This window comes from Lontra canadensis, unplaced genomic scaffold (assembly GCF_010015895.1).
Source record: "Lontra canadensis isolate GAN:19392208 unplaced genomic scaffold, GSC_riverotter_1.0 scaffold17, whole genome shotgun sequence".
Classification (NCBI taxonomy): Eukaryota; Metazoa; Chordata; class Mammalia; order Carnivora; family Mustelidae; genus Lontra; species Lontra canadensis.
Window position 1 is genome coordinate 21406446 of NW_022631011.1, and position 25061 is coordinate 21431506.

Below are 25061 nucleotides of genomic sequence, written 5' to 3' on the forward strand. Positions count from 1 at the left end.
GTCTGCTTAAGATTCTCTGCCTCTCCTTCTCCCTCTGCCCCTACCCCTTGCCTGTGCGCTCTTTCTCTCTCTCAAAAAAATAAATAAAACCTTTAAAACAAATTAAGAACAAAGTAATATGATTTATCTACAAAAGATTAACATTTTGATTTCATCCTGAACTTTTGTTGTTTTATTTTTTCTATTTTTGAAATAAGTATTCATTACCAGTTAACTGAGAAGAAAGAAGGAGGCACAGAGAGCTGAGCAGAAAATGAGTAGATTCTTATAGTATGAGCGTATGAGACGTCTACTTTTACTTTAGCATTTGAATTCTCTAAAAAGGCTGTTATTGCCTTTTGTACTTTAAAAACAATATATTTTTTTAACTTAAAAAATGCGATTCTCCCACTTTTACTTACCCCAAACCATCCCTGGGCGAGCAACAAGGCAGTATGCATGAGGGAGGGAGGGAACAGCTCCTGAGCTTTTCCAGCTTTGAGGCAAAAGGCCATAAGGGGGAGGCGGCTGGTGTAATCCCAAGGGAATGGCCTTGAGTAACATTCCAATTTTGCCCTTCATCTTTGAAAAGGAAAATAGCACATATCACCCATTCAGTCAAAAAACTTGTTTCCCCCCTCCTTCCCAGGAGGAAAACGTAACAAAACAAAACAAAAATACATTATTAGAAAATAAAAGGAAGAGAAAGAAAAGAAAACCTAAAATGACTGAAATAAAAATGAAAGTAACTATTTGGAAGGGTGGAGGGAGGATGGGTGAATTTTTTTCTCCTGTTCCATCCGCATCATCAATGTCTGTGCTGTACTGATGGTTGGGAGTCCTCTGATGCAGACCGCGCTCTTTTGGAAGATGTGTGAGGTGTGGGAGGGGGGCGGGTGTGTAGTGCGTATATGCGGATGTGAGTATGGGAGTATTCAGTGTGAATGTGTGTGTGTGTGTGTGTGTGTGTGTGTGTGTAACAGGAATGCGGATGAACGTGGAAAGTGTGGAGAGGGCGGGTGCGTGGACGCCAGTGTAGACCGCTTGTGTGTTGAACGCGGAGAATGTGCGCAGCGTGGCGCGTACACTGGTGTGTGTGTGAGACTGCGGATATGTGAGCAGTGTGGTGTGTTTGTGCGTGCATGCAGAGTCCGCAAAACACCAGCGGAGTATTGCGTGTGCGGGGTAGGTGAGCGGCGGGCCAGAGTGGGTGGGTGCGTGCGCGCGCCCTGCACAGCAGGCCCACTCCCCAGGGCCCCCGGCGGCCCCGCCTCCGCCCCGCCCCGCCCCGCCCCCGGTTGTCCCGCCCCCGCCCTCCCCGCGTGGCCGGGTCTGAGGCGGCGGCGGGAGCGCGCGGCGCCGGAGACCGCCCCACTGCGGAACGCGGCGGGGTGGGGCGGGCGCCCGGGCGCCCTGGGCCGGAAGCGCCGCGGTCTCGCTGGCGTGGCCGCGGACATGTGCAGGATGTCCTTCAAGGTGAGCGCCGCGGGCTCGGGGAGGGAGTGCCGGGCCGGGCGGAAGACCTACGACGGCGGGCCCGCACCTGGGGAGCTCCCGGGGTGGTTGGCGCCGCGGGGCCCGCAGGGTGGAGTGAGCGCCGTCCTGGGTGCTGGCGGGGGACAGAGGGAAGCCACCCGGCTGGTGTGGCTCCTGTGGTTGGTGGTTTGGCGGTGTGGGCTTTGCTTGAAAGGCTTTCGGTACTTGCGGCGGCAGGTCAGGAGAGCCCGGCCGCAGAGCGAAGGGGCGGCGGGGACTGTCGCCGGGGTAACGGGCGGGGGCGGGGAAGAAGCCCGAGGTCAGCGCAGTCCCCTGGCCGCGCCCCGGGGAGAGACCCGGGCTGCGGCACCAATTCCTGATTCTGGGTCCTCATTTCTGAATGCCAGCGGCACCCCTGTCGCCTCCTCTCCAGAGCACTTTTTGGACGCTGAAGCTGAGTGCCCAGCAGAATGGAGCTGCCGCTGATTACCTCGCTTCAGTGTCCAAAGGAGTCTTAAGAGTTCCAGGTCATTCCATTTAATCCTCACATTTCAGGATGAAAGTGACGGTACTTGATTTGCCTCTATTGAAAGGTCCTAATAAAAATAATTAAAATGTGTTGAGCACTTAAAATGTGCCTGACTCTGAGCCAAGGGCATCTGGGCGCATCTTCTGAATCCTCAGGAAGATCCGTGAAATGGTACTTTCGTGTGTGTCTCGCCTCCCCCCGCCCCCCGCCCCTAAAGCAAGAACACTAAAACATGGAAACGTTAAGTAACTCATCACGGTCCTGCAGCCAGTAAATGAATGGTGTTAACATTGAAACCCTAATGTGTCTGGCTTCCATCTCCTACAGTAACTCATATAAAGAGGACTGATATGTTGAGATTTGCATGTTAGAAAGATCTCTGGCCACAGTTTGAAGAAGGGAGGCAGAGCTGGGGTCGTCTTGTTAAATGGTAGGGACTAGGGAACAGGTGTCTGGAATAGAAGGAAGTAAACAAATGTGAGTGACTTAAAAAAATTTTAATCCATGAAATTCTGTAATTGATGTTTTTCCTTAAGTTAGGGAAGACTAGAGAGGTAAAGATAAAATGTTTGGTTTGGGACATGTAAAGTTTAAGGATGGACGGAAGTCCAGAAAGAGATGTCGATTAGACATATCTACAAACTGGGAACCCCGGAGTATAGTCAACCCTGGAGTATAGTCTAGGCAGGAGGTAGAGATGAGATATAGGAGTGAGCAGTGTTAGGTGGTAATTAAACCCGTGAGAATGAATGTGATTGCCCCGTGAGACCATGTAAAAGTGGAAAGCAGAGCACTGAAGACAAAATCTTGAAGATCAGACTTTGAGAATGAGCAGAATAAGAGAAGCCCATTTAGAAAACTGAAGAGCAGCCAGCAATGTATGAGAACAATCAGAAGCGTGTGCTGATATGTAAGCCAAGGATCTCTAATCCTTTGGTAAAGATGGGGAGGAACTCAGTGATAAATACTACAGAGAAATCAAGCTGGGAATTAAAAAGTGTCCATTGTGTTTAGTAACAAACAGCCACTGGGTGACCTTGCTCTGAGCAGTTTCAGTGAAATGCTGGCTTCAGGAGCTTGATTGCAATAGCTTCAAAAGAGAGTGGGTAGGAACCACCAGGGTCCAGAGCTGTTTCAAAAAATTCTGCAAGAAACAGTGGCTGCAGCAGGGATTTGGAGTTGGCCAAGGGTTTGTTTGCTTTAAAATGGTAGAGATGTGACCATCTTTAAATGATGACAAATATCTCAACAATAAAAAGACAATAACCCAATTTAAAAATGGGCAAAGGAGGGGCGCCTGGGTGGCTCAGTGGGTTAAAAACCTCTGCCTTCGGATCAGGTCGTGATCTCAGGGTCCTGGGATCTGAGCCCCTGCATTGGGCTGTCTGCTCAGCAGGGAGCCTGCTTCCTCCCTCTCTCTCTGCCTGCCTCTCTGCCTGCTTGTGATCTCTGTCAAATAAAAAAATAAAATCTTTAACAAAAAAACGGGCAAAGGAGATGAACAGACATTTCTCCCAAGAAAATATACAAATGGCCAATAAGCACCTGAAAAGACGCTCAGTGCCTTTAGTCATTAGGGAAATGCAAATCAAAACCATAATTAGACACCACTCCACACCCACTAGGATGACTATAATCAACAAAACAGTGTCAGGTGTTGGCAAGAATATAGAGAAAGTCAAGTCTTCGTATCTCCATGGTAGGGGTATAAAGTAACGCAATCATATTAGGAAACAGTCTGGTTGTTCTTCCAAAAGTTAAACATAGAGTTACCATATGACCCAGCAATTCCCCTCCTGCATATATACCCAAAAGAAATGAAAATGCATGTTTACACAAAAACTTGTACACAAATATTCATTTTGTTATTCATAATTGCCGAAAAGTAGAAACAGCCCAAATGCCCATCATTTTGTTTATCATTGATAATAAACAAAATGTATGTATTAGCTTGAGCTGCCATAACAAAATACTATAGAGTGGGTAGCTTAAACATCAGGCTTTTTTTTTTTTTAAGATTTTATTTATTTATTTGACAGAGAGAGAGAGAGACAGCGAGAGCAGGAACACAAGCAGAGAGCCCAATGTGGGGCTCGGTCCCAGGATCCCGGGATCATGACCCGACCTGAAGGCAGACGCTTCATGACTGAGCCACCCAGGCACCCAAACAGCAGGCATTTAATTTCTCACAGTTTTGGAGGCTGGAAAGTCCAAGATCAAGGTGCCGGAGATTGCTGTCTGGTGAGAGATCTCTTCCTGGCTTGGTAACAGCCACATTCTTACTGGATCCTCCTATTGAGAAAGAAATCTCTGGTGTCTCTTCCTTTTCTTGTAAGAACACTGATTCCATCATGGGGGCAGTACCCTCTTGATCTCATCTAACCTAATTACCTCCCTAAAGGACTCACCTCCACATACTGTCACATTGGAAATTAGGGCTTCAACATATGAGTTTGGGGGCAAGGAGGGACACAAATCTTCAGTCCATACCATGGTGTATCCACACAATAGAACATCATTCACCATAAAAAAGAAGGAAGCTGTGACACATGCTATAATATGGGTGAACCTGGATACCATTATGTTGAGTAAAAGAAGCCAGACCCAAAAGGCCACATATTATATGATGCCACTTATATGAAATGATCAGAATAGGCAAATCCATAGAGACAGCAGATTCTTGGTTCCCTGGGGCTAGGGAAGAATCAGGGGATGGAGAGAGATTGTTAATAGGTAGGAGGTGATAAAAACGTTCTGGAATAATGACAGTAATGCAACTTTAGGAACACACTAAAAACCACTGAATTATATGCTTTAAAAGGGTGAATTTTGTAGTATGTACATCAGAATCTCAATAAATAAGTATTCGAAATGATGATAGGGAGGCTCAATGGAGGGGATGACTGAGCTGAGTGAGGAAAGCATGCAGGAGGGGGGTAAGGCAGAGTATGAGAGTATGGCTTCATTCGTTGTAGGGGTTCCCCTAGACAGGTGGAGAGGAAACCCTCTTCCATTGGGATTAGAGGAAAGGAGATGAGGTTGAGCAAACCTTATCCATGTTTTGTAAAGTGAAGGCCAGGATGAGATCAGAATTGGGGTGGGTAGGAATGAAAGTGCCAGAATTTGCCGTGAAGAAGGGAGAGTGTCCAGGACGTGACAGATACTAGGTGAGGTGAGGCACAGGACAAGTAGGTGGGATGGCCTGAGTCCTGAAGGAGCAGAGGTTTATATACTTGACCGGAAGGGCCGCATCTCCAAAACAAGTGAGGAGAGCCTAAGGGCATTTTCCACTCTGGGGCTGGTGTGGGAGAAGGCTTAGTCCCCACCAGCTGGAAGGCACCTGGAGCTTAGAGCAGGGAGACAGAGGAGACACTGTGTTAGGTTAAGGACACGGAGTTGATTTTCCATGAAGTGGACTTCCACACAGCACACAGGGAAGGCCTGAGGGCAAGGGAAGCAGAGTTGCACGCCCATGGACAGAGCCTGCACTAGCCCTAGCAGGCATACCATCAAGCATATTAAAATGTGCCCTCTGCCCAAGATGATAGACTTCTTATTGTACATTTTTGGAAGGGTGTTTATTATATTGCTATTAAAGCAACTTAGCCATGAGTAACATTTAATTTATATTGGCCCATGATTTTTCTGCAGTGTCCGTATATAATAATTCTTGTGCAGAGAGAAAATCAGACCTACAAATTATTTTCATGTGCCATCAATATTTTAAGAATACCGAATTTAGCAGTGAATAGAGTTGACAAAGATGGTACATTTTCTAACTATTTTATTCATTCACTTTGATTTTAGAGCCATAGATTAACTTTATTTTCACAGGACTCTTAAAGTCTCATAGGCCCTCGTCCCTGGGTCTCCAAAGCTGTTGTTTAAAAAGCCTTGGCATTGTTGGCCGAGTCTGTGGGAGGATCAACAGAGCATCACTAGTCACAAGTTAGCCTCGTATTGATGACTTAGAGTCACCTCATGTAGGGCTCTTTGTTTCCGAGCCACACGGACCCCTTCACAGCTCCTCCTTGCTCCGTTAAGCTATCAGCAATCACCGATCTGCCTCCAGTAAATTTACTTCCTCTTTCAAAATTGGCAAGTTCTCCTCTATTCTGGTTGGGAAAACAGACACGTTTGTTAGAATTATTTTTAAAGTAAAAGCAAACTCAGAGTGCAGGTCTGAGCCTTTTTGTGGAATAAAGGTCATGAATTTCAGTCTACCAACTTGTGACTCTGTAAACGGCTGTATCAGGACTTACTCTTCAGGCCTGAGGTTGCCAAAAACCTAACACAATGAGGAAGGAGACTCTTCACGTGGTGAAGGAGGTCACCACCACAGAGGAAACATCGCTAGAGATAAAACAATGCCTGCATCTTTCTTGAGCACGTCTTCCCGGAGAGGACAGAGTGTCTCAATACCATGTTTCACCTTGGTGTTAGAAGCTGCTCATGGCTGGGCTAAAAGTAGGGGGACTTGTATTTTCCATCCTTGTTTTGAAAGTGCATTAATCATCTCATAATCAGCTTCAGTTCACCAGTCAGCTAAAATTATTTGAACTACAGGAAAATAAATTTACAAAGCCACATATGTTTTTAAACAACTTTATTGAAACATAACATATAACTCACCCATGGAAAGTGTTCATTTCAGTGGTTTTCAGTATATTCAGAGTTGTGCCACCATCAGCACAATTTTAGGATATTTTAATCATCCCCCCCCAAATAAATCACATACCCATTAGCAATCACTCTCTATCCCCCACTCCAAACATCCCAGCTATAGATAACTGCTACTCTACTTTCTATCTCTATAGATATGCCTATTCTTGACATATATGTCTTAGACCTTCCACATGGTCTCGAGTTCTGAGTTTAGAAATGCTACCGACCTCTAGGGTCAATGCACATCACCTTGGCTCGATAATTTCCAAATCTCCTCCAGCCTGAAATGCATATCATTTCATACAAATCACGTACTTTTTCTCTTTTCACTTTCCCATCACCTCTAGAAGTGTAACAATACAACATAGGATTTAGGCTTCTCTAATGTTTATCAAGCATTCTGAAAATTTCAAGTACTTAGCATGAAGGGGAAAATGTGTTAAAATAGCCAGTGACAGGGCGCCTGGGTTGCTCAGGCCATTAAGCATCTGACTTTTAGTTTTGGCTCAGGTCACAGTCTCAGGGTCCTAAGATCAAGCCCCATATCAGGCTCTTCACTCAGCATAGAGTCTGCTTATCCTTCTCCCTCTGCTCCTACCCCTGCTCTCACTCTCTCAAATTAATTTTAAAATCTTAAAAAGAATAGACAGTGACATCGCAAAAGTGTCCTTTTGCTCATGGCTTCTCAGTCCTGCATTCTATCCTTATTTAATGTGGCTGCTAACATCAAAGAAATTCATTACTAATGTTCTCTTGGTGGAATTAACAATTGAAACCCACAGTATTCTAAACTCTTTTTTAAACTGATGGTTTAAATCTCTACCCCCTCTTAGCTTTTAAACAGAATTCCAGTTCTGTACAAGTAACAATTTCCCTTCTGTGTTCCCTCTTCCCGTCCTTCCTGTGAAAAATTGCTGGTAGTGTAATAATGAACAGAGCATGAGCCAAAATCCTGGCAGTAAAGGGGAGAAAAGGAGAAGAAAATATGGCATATGTGGAAGTTTACACTTAGTTTTTCTCCCAGGGTATAAGATATAAAACCTCAGACTCGACTTGGAGTTGAGTTTGAATGCCATTTCTATTACTTCTTAACTCTATGACCTTGACTGATTCGTTACTGTGCCTCATTACCTCATCTTTTTTTTTTAAGATTTTATTTATTTATTTGACAGAGATCACAAGTAGGCAGAGAGGCAGGCAGAGAGAGGGGGGGGGGGAAGCAGGCTCCCCGCTGAGCAGAGAGCCCGATGCAGGGCTCAATCCCAGGACCCTGGGATCATGACCTGAGCCGAAGGCAGAGGCTTAACCCACTGAGCCACCCAGGCGCCCCTCATTAACTCATCTTAAGAATGGGATTATGTGTGTACATGGGTGGCTCAGTGGGTTAAATGTCTGCCTTCAGCTCAGGTAATGAAACCAGGGTCCTGGGATCAAGCCCCATGTCGGGCTCCCTCTTCAGCGGGGAGCCTGCTTCTCCCTCTCCCTCTAACCATTCCCCTGCTTGTGCTCTTGATCTCTCTCTCAAATAAATAAATAAATGAAATCTTTTTTAAAAAGAACGGAAAGAATAAAAAAACACCAATGTCATGCGGCTGTTTTGGGAATTAATGCTTCAGAGCAGTGGAAGGACACCCAATACAGAGCAAGATGTCAGTGTTGGTTGGTGCTGCTATCCTAATGTCGCGACCCACAAGCCTGCCTGAGTGAGGCTCACTGGCCTCATTGTAGAGATCAGAAAAACCAAGAAAGAGGTTAAATAGTAAAGCATTTCCATGTGCATCATCTCCTTCAAAGGCTAAAGGGCTTGCCCCTGTTTCACTCACCAGTACTTACGATGATATGCATTTCAGGCTGGAGGAGATTTGGAAATTATCGAGCCAAGGTGATGTGCATTGACCCTAAAGAGAAGGGGACTTGGAATGAGGCTAGGAAGGAGGCCTTTGGGGTCAGTGCTGCCTTATTCCTTGCTTTCTACAGAATTCCTCCAGAGGCCGGCCAGTGGGATGGCTAAAAGGGCAGTCCTGAGCACCAGACTGCCTGGGTCTGAAGCCTGCCTGTCGTCTTTCCCTTAGCTCACCTGAGCAGCGGCATAGCAACAGTGCCCACCTCACTGAGCTCTGGTGGGGGTTCAGTGAGGTAGTATGTGTGGAGCAGGTACCGAGTGGTACACACAAGCACTTAGTAAGTCTTAGTGCAATATACCTGCCCTCCACTAACTGTGTCCGCCATAGCAGCGTGGTAGGAGAGCTTAGCCATGTTTATGGTAGTCGTTTCCCCACAAAGCCCCTTAGGCACTGAAAGCGCTTTCACAGCTGATCTCATCATTTTCCCCCAAAGCCTGCCCTTCTTACGGCATTTACCACTCTTGGGAATGGCACTACCTCAACCAGGCACTCAAACCAGAAACCCGGGGGTCAGTCCAGGCACCTCCTGCCACCTTCTCCTGTGTATTTGGTCGCAGACCAAAACTGTTCAGTTTGGTTCCTTAAAATTTCTCTAGTCTCTCATTCTTCCGCCCCACTATTGTTGCTTGAGCTTGGGCCCTCATTTTCTCCTGCCCTGTCTATGCAATAGTCCCCTAACCCCTGTAGACACCAACCTCAGTCCGGCTCCAGGCATCAATCCATTCTCCCTGAGGCTGCCACAGGGATCTTTCTAAAACACAAAACCAATAGTATCTCCTCGCCTTAGAGCTCTGCCTTGGCTCCCCAGTGCCCAGGCAAACCCCATAGCACGGCACAGCAGATCCTTCAGGATCTGGCCCTGCCTGCTATCAGTCCCTTGACCTCTCTCCACTCCCATCCTTCAGTCCAGCCCTTCTGAGCTAAGGACAGGTCCCAGCACACTGGGGCGAGCCTCCATGTCTTTGCTTCACTGCCCTGTCTGCCTGGGATGCTCTTTACCCAGCTCCCTGCTCATCTTTGGAGACTGTTCTCGAGAATTCCTTCTCTTTGAAGCCATTCCTGGCCACCTCCCTCGTAAAGGCTTGGCCATTCTCTGCTCTCACAAGTAACCCGCATTCCTGCTCTAGTACCTAGGATTACGTCTGCTGCCTATTGGCATGACTTGCTTCCCTACTGGGCTGTAAAGCCATTAGAGCAGAGATCAAGGTTGACTCATACCCCTTGTCCTAAGCCCTGGTCAGTACCACTGTCCCTAATACAGGCCAGTGACCAAGCAAATGAATTTCTTTTTTTTTTTTTTTTTTAAAGATTTTATTTATTTATTTGACAGACAGAGATCACAAGTAGACAGAGAGGCAGGCAGAGAGAGAGAGAGAGGGAAGCAGGCTTCATGCTGAGCAGAGAGCCCGATGCGGGACTCGATCCCAGGACCCCGAGATCATGACCTGAGCCGAAGGCAGCGGCTTAACCCACTGAGCCACCCAGGCGCCCAAGCAAATGAATTTCAAAGAGCTGTGAGGACTGTGCATTTATAGCTAGCATTTCTTGAGTGTTCCTCATCAAAATGAGTTGACATGTGTTCTTTCCTTTAACTCTCCAACAGCACATGGCAGAGGCACTACTCCTGGCCTTACTAGTCCCATTTTAGTGGGACAGAGAGAGGTTAAATAACATGCCCCGGGTCACAGAGCTAGGAAGTAGTAGGCTCAAGACTCGAACTCAGCTCTTTCTTAGCCCAAATCAACTCTCCTTGCCTCCACCTCCCAGTACATCAGACACTTGAAGGAGAATGAAATCTGTATGGCTTTTCACAAAGCTCAGTTTCTAAAACCTTGTGGGAAACCAAGGAATCTAGCCCTGACAGGAGAGAAAGCCCTGAGGCTATCCTCCAGGCGAGAGAGCTTATTATGACAATAGAAGCTTGTGGTTTCCAGAGGTTTTTGGAAAATAATTTGAGGTTAAAGAGAAACAACAAAATCACTAAAAATGACTTAAAATGTATTACTCTCAAGTCTTCCTGTTTCAGGAAAAGCCAGCGGAGCTTTTCCTGGTACGAATTAAGTTCTCTTCCTAATTCACCCTCCAGGCTTCATTTTGGCCTTGTGCAATCTCCCTATGGAAAGGGCATTGTTTCGTGATTTCTTTTTTTTTTTTTCTTTCTTTTTCTTTTGTTTTTTTTCCTTTTTTTTTTTTTTAAGATTTTATTTATTTATTTGATAGTGAGAAAGAGAGAGAGAGTGCATGCATAAGTAGGGGGAGCAGCAGGCAGAGGGAGAAGCAGGCCTCCAGCTGAGAAGGGAGCCGGATGCGGGGCTCAATCCCAGGACCCTGGGGTCATGACCCGAGCTGAAGGCAGAGGCTTTAACCGACTGAGCGACCCAGGCACCCCTGTTTCATGATTTCTGATACAAGTCAGACCTGGCTGGCCATCACTTCAGCCAGTCACCGACAGCTGTAATGGGGGACCTAGCCTGGTACAAAAGCCACCAGCCCTGGGTGTGAAGGTCACCATTGCAATTTGGCCTGAAAACCTGGACCATAACATTTATGCTTTTAGGGAAAGCACATTGTTCATCTGGAATTTGAAGGGATTTTTGTTTTCCTCCTACCTGAGCCAGGAAACTATTCAAAGTATGTTTGCAACGTGCTTAGCACTCCCTACTTGTCCACTCTCTCCTCCAAGCACGCACGAGAGCACTAAATTGTGGGTGAGCTGCTCATACCAACAAATGCCCCCTTCATGGTGCTCTCACAATGCTCTCACTTTAGATGGCTCTGTGGGCAGGCGCCTGGCTGGCTCAGTAAGTAGATGAGACTCTTGATCTCAGGGTTGTGAGTTTGAGCCCTGCACTGGGTGTGAACATTACTTAAAAATTAAAAAAAAAAAAATTATTATCAGATGCCTCCTTGTTGTGGGTGACATTGTTGTGTTTTCTTTTTAACTTAGCATAGGTGAGTAAGATACTGAATTTACTACTTTATCAGTATATACTTTACTACTTTATCAGATAATAGCACATAAAAGGGGTTTGGGGTGAGATGGGTGTTTTAAGCCCACCCAAAACATGCTTTTATTAAACAGTTTGAATGCTAGAAAATTTCCTGAGGCCAGCGAAATTCTTCATAGTACCAATACTCAATTTAATTTTGCCTACTGATTCTAACTTTGTGAAGAAAAGTAGACAGAGGGGAAAAAGCTAGTACCTGTAAGCATTTATGATGTGTTGGGTACTGTATTCACCAATTAACCTACATCATTTAATCCTTACCTAAAACTTCAAGGCAGGTGGTGTAAGATTCACCAAGGACAAGTCACTTGCCCAGGGCTGGGGTTGAAACCCAGAGCTGTCTGGTTCCAGAGCCTCCCCTCCAGCCCCCACCCTCCCCCAGCATGGACTGTTCCCTATAGACCCAAACTGTTGTGTTTTAGGAAAGGCAGCTGAACTTTAGTCAACTCTGCCACTCTGATTTTTGAAGAACTGTTTGCCAGCTCTATTCCTTCCATAGGATGGTTCCAACATTAACTTTGCAACTTTAAATAAGGCAGCAGTGGAAAGAAGGTTCTGTATGAGGACACGTAACAGTGTTTTCTGCCCAGAGTTCCTAATTCTTCACTGAATCCTCTGGCAAGTTTCCAGCAAAGAAAATTAGGTGTAGGGCGCAGGGGAGGCCTTGACCCAGAAAGCTGGAATCAGATAGAAAGCTGAGGGCTTAGAAAAAGTGTGGTTTGGGGAGGTCAGAATTGGGAGAGATTTCTCTCTGCTTAAAGGGGAAGAAGGTTTTAGGAACGTTTCAGGGAGGAAATAGCATTTAAGCAGAGCCTTGGCCTTGAAGGATGGGGGAAAATTCCTCTCAAGCAAAAAGGAAACTGTGAACAAAGACACAGAGGCAGGAAAGTGAGAGCACTGGTGGGAAATAAGGTATTAACAGTGCTATATTATCAACAATGCTGCTCTTCGTAACAACACTCCAGTATCTGGTACAAAACAGAATGTGTTCCATAGCCAAGTATGTTACAGTCCTCTGTTGCAGGAGGAGCCGTCTTTTCCATGCTACGACACATCCGGAAATTCTGCTTTTTGAATGGCATATATTTGCGTAGAAGCGGACACATTAACGGATGTCAAGTTTAAGATCCTGCCTCATTTTGCTTCTGCAGAAGGAAACTCCACTTGCCAACGCCGCCTTCTGGGCAGCAAGGAGAGGCAACCTGGCCCTGCTCAGGCTGTTGCTGAACAGCGGTCGAGTGGATGTGGACTGCAGGGACAGTGTACGGATGGATTCCTGCGGTATATGCATGCCAAGGGCACGCCATTTCCCCTGCTGTCATGAGATCAGCTCCTGAATACATTGCCCTTTACGGTGCTTACCTACTTGCTCTGTATGCTTGCTTTATCCTTTATAAAGTCCAGGGTACCCTGGTGAATGTAAAAACATATTGGGGGCTAGGGGGCACTGGGTGACTCCATTGGTTAAGGGTCCAACTCTTGATTTCTGCTCAGGTGGTGATTTCGGGGTATGAGATTAAGCCCCGAGTCAGGCTCTGTGCTCAGTGGGGAGTCTGCTTGGGATTCTTTCCCTCTGCCTCTCCCCCTGACTCACACTTTACACACATACACGCTCTCTCCTCTCTCAAATAAATAAATATTTTAAAAATTTAAAGACATATTAGGGAAACCATTACATGCATAAAACGGAAAGCAGCCACAGTAAGGAAAGAGGCACTTCACTGGGAATTAGAATTGGCAAGGTGCAAGAAGAAAAGCATTTTTAGTCACAGAATTCAAACCAACTGCTTCCATGGGAAGTGGAGATAATTCAGAGCAGAAGAGGACTGCCATGAATGTGTAAGTTGGGTTTTTCTACAAGGAGAAGAGAACTGAGAACGGAAGCCGCCACCCAGCCTCTTACCTTTCATCATCATTGCAAACAGTATCAGTACACTCACTGGTGAGTAAGGGTCTAAAGATGGATACTACTGCGCACTGGCAGGCATCATCTGGGAATGATGTTCCCTTCCCAGATAGAAGCAGGGATTCCTCTGTACTCAGAAGGATGATACAACTTTAGGGATCAGGAAGACAGAGAGAGAGAAAGAGAGAACAAGTATTTGTATTTTAGGGATAAAGATGTTTTCAAGGGAGCCTTATTGTTTTCCCAAAAACAGGATGTGGCATTACAACTTTTATTGCACAAGTTTGGTTAAGTGTGATCAGCTGCACCCTGAGATATCCAGGTTGGCTCCATTTTGCCCACTGGGGGCATCAGTCTGCAGTGTCTTGGGTCTGCACCTCCAGACCCACCCAGACCCTTCTTCAGCTGGCTCTGTGTCCCAGAGCCTGAAAGGTAGGGCCTACTGGACTTGCTTCCCTCTGGCCTCCAGTTGGGGTGGCCAATGGGAGCACTGGTAGGAATCGGAGGGTGGGAGGACAGGGATGTCAGGGAACCTGGTGGTCTTGCTCTGTCTGGCAGCAGTGCTCTAGTTCTGTGTCCTGGGAGTCACTGCCCTCCCCCACCACCCTGTGCCTTCAGGCTAGGCTGGCAAGGGAGCCCCGTTGGCGCTAGCTCCCAGTCCAACATTGTTCTTGTAGTGTCCTATTCCCGGGGCACAGCTTTAAAAATCACTAAACCTTCTTCCAGCTATCCCAGTGTGACTATGCCCTCTGCTCCTTGCTGGAACCCAGACTGATAAGAGGTCAGGCATCTGTGAACTTGTCACACCAGTCATACATGGGTCTTCTGGGCAGCAGTGCCACACTGGGCCACAATGGCATAGGAGCTCTGGTTTTCATTGGGGCCTCACCCTCTGATCGCAATGATGACCATGTTTCCTCTTTTCCTTGAAGTCACCTTTTCTCAGCCACCCCTATAACTTTTTCCTGACTTTCAGTGTCCTAGGAGCCACCTCACATTGCCACACACATTCTGCCCCCAAGATAGTAAGTACCTCGTACTCTCAGCCTCCCCAGCACTCTTTCCTCCTTGGAAAGTGTGTGGACTTGTTCTGCTACCTCCATTCCCCTCAGAGCTCATCCTCTGTCTCTCTTGGTCTGCTATCTCAATCAGAAATTTTGCTTCTATGAACAGATACTAATATGTTTACTCTTCCTCATTTGAAATAAAAACTCATTTTATGGGGCGCCTGGGTGGCTCATTGGGTTAAGTCTCTGCCTTCGGCTTAGGTCATGGTCTCAGGGTCCTGGGATCAAGCCCCACATCAGACTCTCTGCTCAGCAGTGAGCTTGCTCCCCACCCCACGCTCTCTCTGCCTACTTGTGATCTCTCTCTCTCTCTCTCTTTCTCTCTCTGTCAAATAAATAAATAGAATTTAAAAAAACTCATTTTATTCACAGCTTTCTGGAAGAATGATTCCTTAACCCAAAGGAGTGAGTCTAATTGCTGGGTCATAGGATAGCTCTATTTTTTGAGGAACTTCCACACTGTTTTCCAGAGTGGCTGCACCAGTTTGTATTCCCACCAACAGTGTAGGAGGGTTCCCCTTTCTCCCCATCCTCACCAACATCTGTCATTTCCTGCCTTGTTAATTTGAGCCATTCTGACTAGTGTGAGGAGGTATCTCATTGTGGTTTTGATTTGTATTTCCCTGATGCCCAGTGATGTTGAGCATCTTCTCATGCACTATTAGGTATTTACCCAAAGGATGCAAAAATACAGATTCAAAGGGAAACATGCACCCCAGTATTTATAACAGCATTATCAACAATAGCTCTCTGTGGAGAGACCTCAAATGTCCATCAACGGAAGATTGGATAAAGAAGATGTGGTATGTGCACAAGCACATGTGCGTATGTTAATGGAATATTACTCAGCCGTCAAAAATGAAATCTTGTCATATGCAACAACATGGATGGAGCTAGAGTGTATTTTGCTAAGTGAAATAAGTCAGTCAGAGAAAGACAAATACCATCTTGATCTCACTCACATATGGAATTTAAGAAAGACAACAGATGAACATATGGAAAGGGCAAAAAGAGAAAAAGGAGAGAGGGAAACAAGCCATAATAGACCCTTTTTTAAAAAACAAAGATTTTATTGGGCGCCTGGGTGGCTCGGTGGGTTAAAGCCTCTGCCTTCAGCTCGGATCATGGTCTCGGGGTCCTGGGATCAAGCCCCATGTTGAAGAGCCTGCTTCCCCACCCCATCCCCAGCCTGCCTCTCTGCCTACTTTTGATCTCTGTCTGTCAAATAAAATGAATAAGTAAATCTTTAAAAAAAAATTTTTTTAAAGATTTTATTTATTTATTTGAGAGAGAGAGCACAAGTGGAGAGGCGGGGCAGAGGGAGAGGGAGAAGCAGGCTCCCCACTGAGCCGGGAGCCCGATGCAGGACTCAATCCCGGTACCCTGGGATCATGACCTGAGCTGAAGGCAGACGCTTAACCAACTGAACCTCCCTGGTGCCCCAAGAGACTCTTAGCAGTAGAGAACAAACTGAGGGTTGATGGGGGATAGGCTATCTGGGTGATGTGTATTAAGGAGGGCACTTGCTATGATGAGCACTGGGTGTTGTATGTATGTGATGAATCACTGAATTCCACTCCAGAAACCAATATTGCACTATATGTTAACTACCTAAAATTTTAATTAAAAAATAAATTATTTAGGGGCGCCTGGTGGCTCAGTGGGTTAAAGCCTCTGCTCTCTGCTCAGCAGGGGGTCTGCCTCCTCCTCTCTCTGCCTACTTGTGATCTCTGTCTGTCAAATAAATAAAAAATCTTAAAATTATTTTAAAAATTTAAAAAGCAATGGAGCAAGTCTAGATGGTAATTTCAGACAGCTTGTTGATTTTGAAAGGGTATGGAAGATTGGTGGGTATGGGGGCGCCTGGGTGGCTCAGTGGGTTAAAGCCTCTGCCTTCAGCTCAGGTCATGATCCCAGGGTCCTGGGATCGAGCCTTGCATCGGGCTCTCTGCTCAGCAGGGAGCCTGCTTCCCCCTCTCTCTCTACCTGCCTCTCTGCCTACTTGTGATCTCTGTCTGTCAAATAAATAAAATCTTTAAAAAAAAAAAAAAGATTGGTGGGTATGTAAGATTGAAATTTCACTGGGAGGATTTCTACCTCCTTCAGGTGCCACCTGGACATAGAGTCTGGGTTACAGAATGACCCTGGTGGTGAATGACCTCTGACTAGTCCTGCTCTGGCCAATGGGGCCCCGCATCAGGTCCACCTGGAACTCCTAGGAGAGCTGATGCAGTGCAAGGAAAAGGACCTGGGGCTCTCTTGGGAACTGCTCTCAACCTCAAGTTCATGGCCATGCTCAAACTTCCAACAAAAAACATTTAAAGTATGAATACATTATCTGTAGGCCACCCACCACACAGCAAATCTTTGATTTGCTAACATTTCACCTTCATTCCTAGATTAAAGTGGTCTCCTCATGATGTTTACATTTTTGCCTCCTTTATCTCTCTAATGCACACTAACCATCAGATGAGCACTGGCAAGCTCCCTCTAGCCTTTTGAGATGTACGAAGGTATGTGTCACTGTAGTGTTTGTTGTGGTCTTTGCCACATTTATATCCACTGTATCCAGTGTTCAAAATCAGCTGGTTTTAAAAGGTACATTTTAACATCAGCCAGTGAAATAAATTAACCTTAACCTTTAGGGAATTATGGTTTGTCCAGCCTGATAATTTTGGATATAAAGGAAACATTTTTGTCTAGCTTAATAAATACATCAACAGATACTACTTCTTTATTCTCTCTCCTTTGCCTCAACCTCTGACTTTTTCTCAATTGACCATGATGTGAAGTTGAAATACAATCTATAAAGTATTTTTATATTTTGTTTCATTCAAGGCTCCTTCCTTTAAAGCAGATGCATATAACATTTTTTATCTTTCTTTTTAAATATCAAAATTTAAGTTGCTCTGTACTCCTTGTGCTTCATGATTGATTTTTATTTTGAAGCAAGTATAACCTATATTTAAAAAAGTATAACCTATAATAAAAACTTTTTCTCACCTCTTATGGAAAGGATGAATAACTCTATTCAGATTGGTTCTTTTTAAAATTTAATGTGTAATTAACATGCAGTGTTAGTTAATTTCAGGTGTATACTATAATGCTTCAACAAGTCCATATATTACTTAGTGCTTATCAATATAAGTGTACTCTTAATCCCTTTCACCTATTTCACCCATCTCCCAACTATCTCTCCTCTGGTAACCATGAATTTGTTCTTCTGTTTCCCTTGCCTCAGGAGACATATCTAGAAAGATGTTATGGCTGATGTCACAGAAATTACTGTCTATGCTCTCTTCTAGAATTTCTATGGTTTGAGGTCTCATATTTAGGTTCTTAATCCATTTTGAGTTTATTTCTGGATATGATGTAAAAAGGTGGTCCAGTTTCATTCTTTTGCATGTCCCTGTCTGGTTTTCCCAACACCATTTGTTGAAGAGACTGTCTTTTTCCCATTGCATATTCTTGATTCCTTTGTCAAAGATTAATTGACCATAACACCATGAGTTTCTTTCTGGGCTCTCTATTCTGTTCCATTGACTTATGTGTCTATTTTTGTGCCAGTACCATACTGTTTTGATTTCTACAGCTTTATAATATAACTTGAAATCTGGAATTGTGGTATTTCCAGTTTTGTTTTTCTTTTTCATGATTGCTTTGGCTATTCTGGGTCTTTTGAGATTCTGTACAAATTTTAGGATTACTTGTTCTATAGAAAATGCTCTTAATGTTTTTATGCAGATTGTGTTCAGTCTATAGATTTTGGGGGGAAATATGGACATTTTAACCATTTTTTTTCTTCCAGTCCATGAGCATGGAATGTCTTTCTATTTGTTTGTGTCCTCTTCAATGTCTTTCATCAATGTTTTATAGTTTTCAGAATACAGGTCTTTCTCATCCTTGGTTAGGTTTATTCCTAGGTATTCTATTATTTTTGGTGGAATTGCAAGTGGGACTGTTTTCTTAATTTCTCTTTCTGCTACTTCGTTATTAGTGTATAGAAATGTAAGAGATTTCTGTACATTGATTTTGTATCCTGCAAATTACCAAATTCATTTATCAGTTCTAAAGTATTTTTTCATTGGAGTCTTGAGGATTTTCTATGTATAGTAGCATGTCATTTGCAAATAGTGAAAGTTTTATTGCTTCCTAATGAATTTGATGCCTTTTATTTCCTTTTTTTGTCTAATTGCTGTGGCTAAGATGTCTAGTACTATGTTGAATAAAAGTTGTGAGAGTAGACGTCCTTGTGTTGTTCCTGATCTGGGGGGAAAAGCTCTCATTTTTCCCCATTGAGTATGATATGCACTGTGGATTTTTCATATATAGCCTTGATTATGTTGAGATATGTTCCCTATGTTCCTACTTCGCAGAGGATTTTTTATCATGAGTGGATGTTGTACTTCGTCACATGCTTTTTCTGCATCTATTAAAATGTTCATGTGGTTTTTATCCTTTCTCTTATCGATATAACATATCACATTGATTTGCAAATACTGAACCACCCTTGCATCCCAGGAATAAAGCCCACTTGATTGTAGTGAATGATTGTTTTACTGTATTGTTGGGTTCTGTTTGCTAATATTTTTTGAAGATTTTTGCATCTATGTTCATCAGACTTAATGACCTGTAGTCATTAAGACTTTTTCTGTAACTTCTTAATCTGGTTTTGGTATCAGGGTAAGCCTCACAGAATGAATTTGAAAGTTTTCCATCCTCTTATATTTTTTGGATAATTTGGGAAGAATAGGAATTATCTTGAAATGTTTGGTAGAATTCACCTGTGAAGCCATCTGGTCTTGGACTTTTTTTTTTTTTTTAACATATAATGTATTATTTGCCCCAGGGGTACAGGTCTGTGAATCATCAGGCTTACACACTTCACAGCACTCACCATAGCACATACCCTCCCCAATGTCCATAACCTAGCCACCCACTCCCTATCCCCCTACACCCCAGAAACCCTGTTTGTTTCATGAGACTAAGAGTCTCTTATGGTTTGTCTTCCTCCTGATCCCATCTTGTTTCATTTTTACCCCCTACTCCCCATGACCCCCTGCCCTGCCTCTCAAATTCCTCATATCAGGGAGATCATATGATAATTGTCTTTCTCTGATTGACTTATTTCACTCAGCATAATGCCCTCTAGTTCCATCTACGATGTTGCAAATGGCAAGATTTCATTTCTTTTGATGGCTGCATAGTATTCCTTTGTATATTTATACCACATCTTTATCCAGTCATCTGTTGATGGACTCTAGGTTCTTTCCATAGTTTGGCTATTGTGGATGTTGCTGCTATATAAACATTCAGGTGCATGTGCCACTTTGGATCACTATATTTGTATCTTTAGGGCAAATACCCAGCAGTGCAATTGCTGGGTTGTAGGGTAGCTCTGTTTTCAACTTTTTGAGGAAACTCCATGCTGTTTTCCAGAGTGGTTGCACCAGCTTGCATTCCCACCAACAGTGTAGGAAGGTTCCCCTTTCTCCACATCCTCACCAGCATCTGTCATTTCCTGACTTGTTAATTTGAGCCATTCTGACTGGTGTGAGGTGGTATCTCATTGTGGTTTTGATTTGTATTTCCCTGATGCCGACCGATGTTGAGCACTTTTTCATGTGTCTGTTGGCCATCTGGATGTCTTCTTTGCAGAAATGTCTGTTCATGTCTTCTGCCCATTTCTTGATTGAATTATTTGTTCTTCAGGTGTTGTGTTTGATAAGTTCTTTATAGATTTTGGATACTAGCCCTTTATCTGATATGTCATTTGCAAATACCTTCTCCCATTCTGTTGGTTGTCTTTTGGTTTTGTTGATTGTTTCCTTTGCTGTGCAAAATCTTTTGATCTTGATGAAGTCCGAATAGTTCATTTTTGCCCTTACTTCCCTTGGTTTTGGCGATGTTTCTAGGAAGAAGTTGCTGCAGCTGAGGTTGAAGATGTTGCTGCCTGTGTTCTCCTCAAGGATTTTGATGGATTCCTGTTGGACTTTTGTTTGTTGGGAGTTTTTTGATTACTGATTTAATTTCATTGCTGGTAACTGGTCTATTCAGATTTTCTATTTCTTCCTGATTCAGTTTTGGTAGGATATATGTTTCTAGGAATTTAAATAATGCTTTGTATTTCAGTGGTGTTCATTGTTATTTCTCCTCTTTCACTTCTGATTTTATTTTAATCCTCTCTCTTTTCTTTTTGATGTGTCTGGCTGAAAATTTTTCAATTTTGTTGATCTTTTCAAAGAACCATCTCCTGATTTCATTGATCGGTTGTTTTTTAATTTACTTTATCATTTATTTCTGCTCTAATCCTTATTATTTTCTTCCTTTTGGTTTTGGGTTTTGTTTGTTTCTAGCTCCTTTAGAAGATAGGTTAGGTTGTTTATTTGAGATTTTTCTTGCTTTCTGAGATAGGTCTGTATTGCCGTATACTTCCTTCTTAGAAACACTTTTGCTATATTCCAAAAATTTTGGACCTTTGTGTTTTCATTTTCATTTTTTTCTTTGTTTTTTTTTCTTCCTTAATTTCTTCATTGACGCATCCATTATTTAGTAGAATGTTATTAACTTCATGTATTTGTGCTCTTTCCAGATTTTTTTTTTCTTGTGGTTGATCTCTAGTTTCATAGCATTTTGGTCAGGAAAGATGCATAATATAACTACAATCTTTTGAATTTGTATTTGTTTTGTGGTGTAATATGTGATCTATTCTTGAGAATGTTACGTGTACACTTGAAAAGAACGTGTATTCTGCTGTTTTAGAATGGAATATTCATAATATATTGTTAAACCCAACCAGTCCAATGTGTCATTCAAAGCTACCATTTCCTTGTTGATTTTCTGTTTTGATAATCTGCCCATGATGTAAGTGGGGTGTTAAAGTCCCCTACTCTTATTGTATTACTCTCAGTTCCTTCATGTTTGTTATTAACCTTTTTATATATTTGGGTGCTCCCATGTGCTGCTTGCACACTGCCCGGGTGTATACATATTTACATTTATTGTATCTTCTTGTTGGATTGTCTCATTATTATATGGTATCCTTCTTTGTCTCTTGTTATAGTCTTTTTTTCAAAGTCTACTTTGTCTGATATAAGTATTGTTCCCCAGGCTTTCTTTTGACATCCATGTGCATGATAAATGTTTCTCTATCCCCTCACTTTCAATCCGCAGGTGCCTTTTGGTCTGAAATGAGCCTTCGAGGCAGCAGATAGATGGGTCTCGTTATTTGGATTTTTTTTTTAAGATTTATTCATTTATTTGAGAGAGAGAAAGAGAGAAACATGAGTGGAAGGGGCAAAGGGAGAAGGAAAGAGAGAATTTTAAGTAGGTTCCATGCCCAGTGCAGAGCCTGACACAGGGCTTGATCTCGGGATCCTGAGATTCTCAAGTCCAGTGAGTATCTTTTGGACCATTACTTTAAATTCCCTATTAGGCATGTTACTTATCTCCACTTGGATTTGTTGCTGTGGTTTTGTCCTGTTCTTCCATTTGAGACATATTCTTCTGTCTCCTCATTTTGTCTAACTCTCTGTGTTTGTTTCTGTGTCTGGAAAGTCAGCTATGACTCCCACTCTTGAAACTAGTGACCTTGTGAAAAAGAGCTCCTGTAGCATCCTGCAGTGCAATGTCCCCTGTTCCCAGAACCTGGCACTGCAGGGGGGTCTCCCATGTGTGTTGTGTGTCCCCTGCTGTTATGGCTGAGCCACTTTTTCCTTCAGCCCAGAAGAGCCCAGTGGCTCTCCTTGCTGTTTTGGGCAGTGTTTGGTCCTGGTGATGTTTGTGGGTCAGTCTGGGGCCAAGCCAGGCTTGAGTTGAGTCAGACCAGTTTGCCAGACATGCAGTAGCACCAAACTGCAGGCTGCTTTCCCTGTGTTGTCCCCTGAGATGCTTTCACTGGCAGGTGGGGCCTGCAGTCAGACCAGCTGTCTGCACCCAGCCCACTGCTGGGGCCCCAGTATGATTGCTTGTGGGGTTATCTTTCCCTCTCCCCAGTGCAGGAGTCACTTTGGAGTGCCACTGACCCTTGCTGGGGCTGCTTGCACACTGCCCAGTTTGTGGATCTGGTTTGAGTGGGTTCCACGCAAAAGCACACCAGAGGGGGCAGATCCACAGCCCACACAGGGGGTAGTGCATGTCAGCCAGTTGGGTAGTGAATATCCATGCTTCACTGGTCCCTGCAGATGGTTGTGGGAATTTGCTTGGGAGCAGGAGAAGGAAATGGTGCCTACCAGCTCCTTTGCTCCTAGAGAAGTCTTCCAAGGATCCCTGCTCCTCCAGCCATTTCTGAGACTAGTAAACAAATCTCCTTCCCATGTATCCCAGGCATTTTTTAAACCACTGCTTCTGTGCTGTATCTCTGTTGGCTGTTTGTGGTACTGTTTCTTTAAGGGTGAGGACCCAGTTTCCTCTTGCCCTCCATCCTCTTCCAGAGCTGAGCCACTGATTTTTAAAATTCCAAGGACTCCTGGCTGGGTCAGTCAGTAGAGCATGCACTTCTTGATCTCTGTATTGTGAGTTTGAGCCCCACGTTGGGAATAGAGATTACTTCAAAATAAAAATCTTAGGTTGCCTCTGGGTGCCTCTGTCAGTTAGCCGTTGGACTCTTGATTTCTGCTTGGGTCATGATCTTAGGGTCATAAGAGGGAGAAGCAGACTTCCTGCTGAGCAGGGAACCCAATACAGGACTCGATCCCAGGACTCTGAGATCATGACCTGAGCTAAGGTAGAGAGAGGCTTTATTGACTGAGCCACCCAGGTGTATCTCTCTCCCTCTCCCTCTGCTCCCCCGCCCCCACACACACACAGCGTGTGTGCACGTGCGCTCTCTCTCTCTCTCTCAAAAAATAATAAAACTTAAAAATAAAATAAAAGCCTTTAAAAACTAGATAAAAATGAAATTCCAGGCTTTCAGTCCTGCTGGTTATAAGAACTCATGAAATTTGGCTCCTCTGTCTTTCAGAACCAAATATTATGGGGATTCATCGTCTCTGGCCCAGGCTCCCCAGTGTAATAATCTATCTCCCTCCCTTCTTCACAGCTCCCTCCCCACCCAACCCCCCTCACCCTGCATACAACAGTGGTCTATTTACCTCCCCATGCATCTCTGCCCTTCCTACCTTCTTCAGTGTGACCTCTTCTCTACCTTTAGTTAGGGAGTTGGTTCTAGTCTTCAGGTTGTTTTCCAGGTTATCCACAATGATGAGAGTGTCATCTATTGTAACTCCCATTGTATATCTATCGATACTCCACTGCATCTGTCAGACACATCTATCTATGTGAGCTTAGGGTCCTCCTACTTCACTATCATCCCAGCAATCTTCCAGATTGGTTTTAAATCAGATTCTTCTATCTGTAATCTAAATAAAAATTGTTCATGTTCAGGAGGAAGTTAGTAATACCAACTTCCACATGTCATTCTAATCCTGGGAAATATAGAGGAAGGTGTTCAACTTGATAATGGATGGTACAGCCTAACGAATGTCTAACATTCAAATACCAAATACGGTCTCATGGAAGCAGAGAAAATATAGAACACTTCCATGAAGCCCTTAGTTTTTATTTTTTTACTCTACCTGTACTTTTCATACATAGCACATAAGACTTTCCCAAAATTAGTATTGAGATTCACAGAAATCAACAAAAGCCAGATGATGACCTAACATTTACTGAAGTATCATAATATTATAATAGCTAACACTTACTGAATTAAAAGCTCACATTACTATGCTAAGCACATTGCCTGCATTATCTTGTTTACCCATTTGATTTAATCCAGCAGATGCTTTTATTATTCCCTATTTTGCAGATAAGGAGGGTGAACCTTGGAAAGGTTCCATAACTAGCCCAAGATCATAGTGTCAGGGACCAGTCAACTCTACTGCCTTCCTACAAAATCCCACCCATGAAATTAAAATGAGGCTTGTAAGAGTCACTCGTCACCCTGTACCTTCCCCCTGTGAAGAACCATCTTTCTCTTGTCCACCCCAGAAAGGCAGGTTGCTGCGTACACAGAGGTAGTGGTCAAGCTCACAGTTCCAAGCCCTTAAAAACAACTGGAAATTAAACTCTAAACCCCAGGAATTAAAAGCAATGTGCCCCCAGGTGACACAGTTGATTGATGATAGAGGCAGACGTGAACCCCCCCAGACTCCTACTGACTACTCTGGTCTCCCATATCATTGAGGTACCTTGCATTTTTACCTGAATCAGTTCTAAGAAAAAGTCTTCCAAACTCAGAAAACCAACAGGTACCACCTAACCCATTAAGAACAGTGTTTGGGTCCAGAAATCATTTAATATGAATCATAAAATAAGACAATTACACCCCTACTGCCTTCACATGCAGTGATTATGGTTCCTTCGGACTGCATTTCTGAAGGTAATGGGATTAAGTGGGGTTCTTTTTTTAAGATTTTATTTATTTATTAGAGAGAGAGAGTGTGAGAGAACATAAGAGGGGAGAGGTCAGAGGGAGAAGCAGACTCTCCGCAGAGCTGGGAGCCCGATGCAGGACTTGATCCCAGA

At 43.9% G+C, this 25061-nt stretch overlaps 1 protein-coding gene across 3 annotated transcripts in view; it reads left to right on the top strand.

Moving 5' to 3' along the window:
• Window positions 1-1146: 1146 nt before the first annotated feature.
• Window positions 1147-25061, top strand: part of ANKRD29 (ankyrin repeat domain 29) — a 53399-nt gene continuing 29484 nt past the window's right edge. Inside the window, exons 1-2 of one of the 3 annotated variants that reach the window (XM_032859758.1) lie at window positions 1147-1164; window positions 12713-12823. Coding sequence is in view for 2 of the 3 variants with exons in the window: in XM_032859756.1 (XP_032715647.1) it covers window positions 1435-1455; window positions 12713-12823 (132 nt within the window). In the remaining variant the exon portion in view is untranslated. Of the gene's footprint in view, window positions 1165-1380; window positions 1456-12712; window positions 12843-25061 lie in introns of those variants that run through there. The other 2 variants (XM_032859757.1, XM_032859756.1) reach the window with 2 other exon arrangements.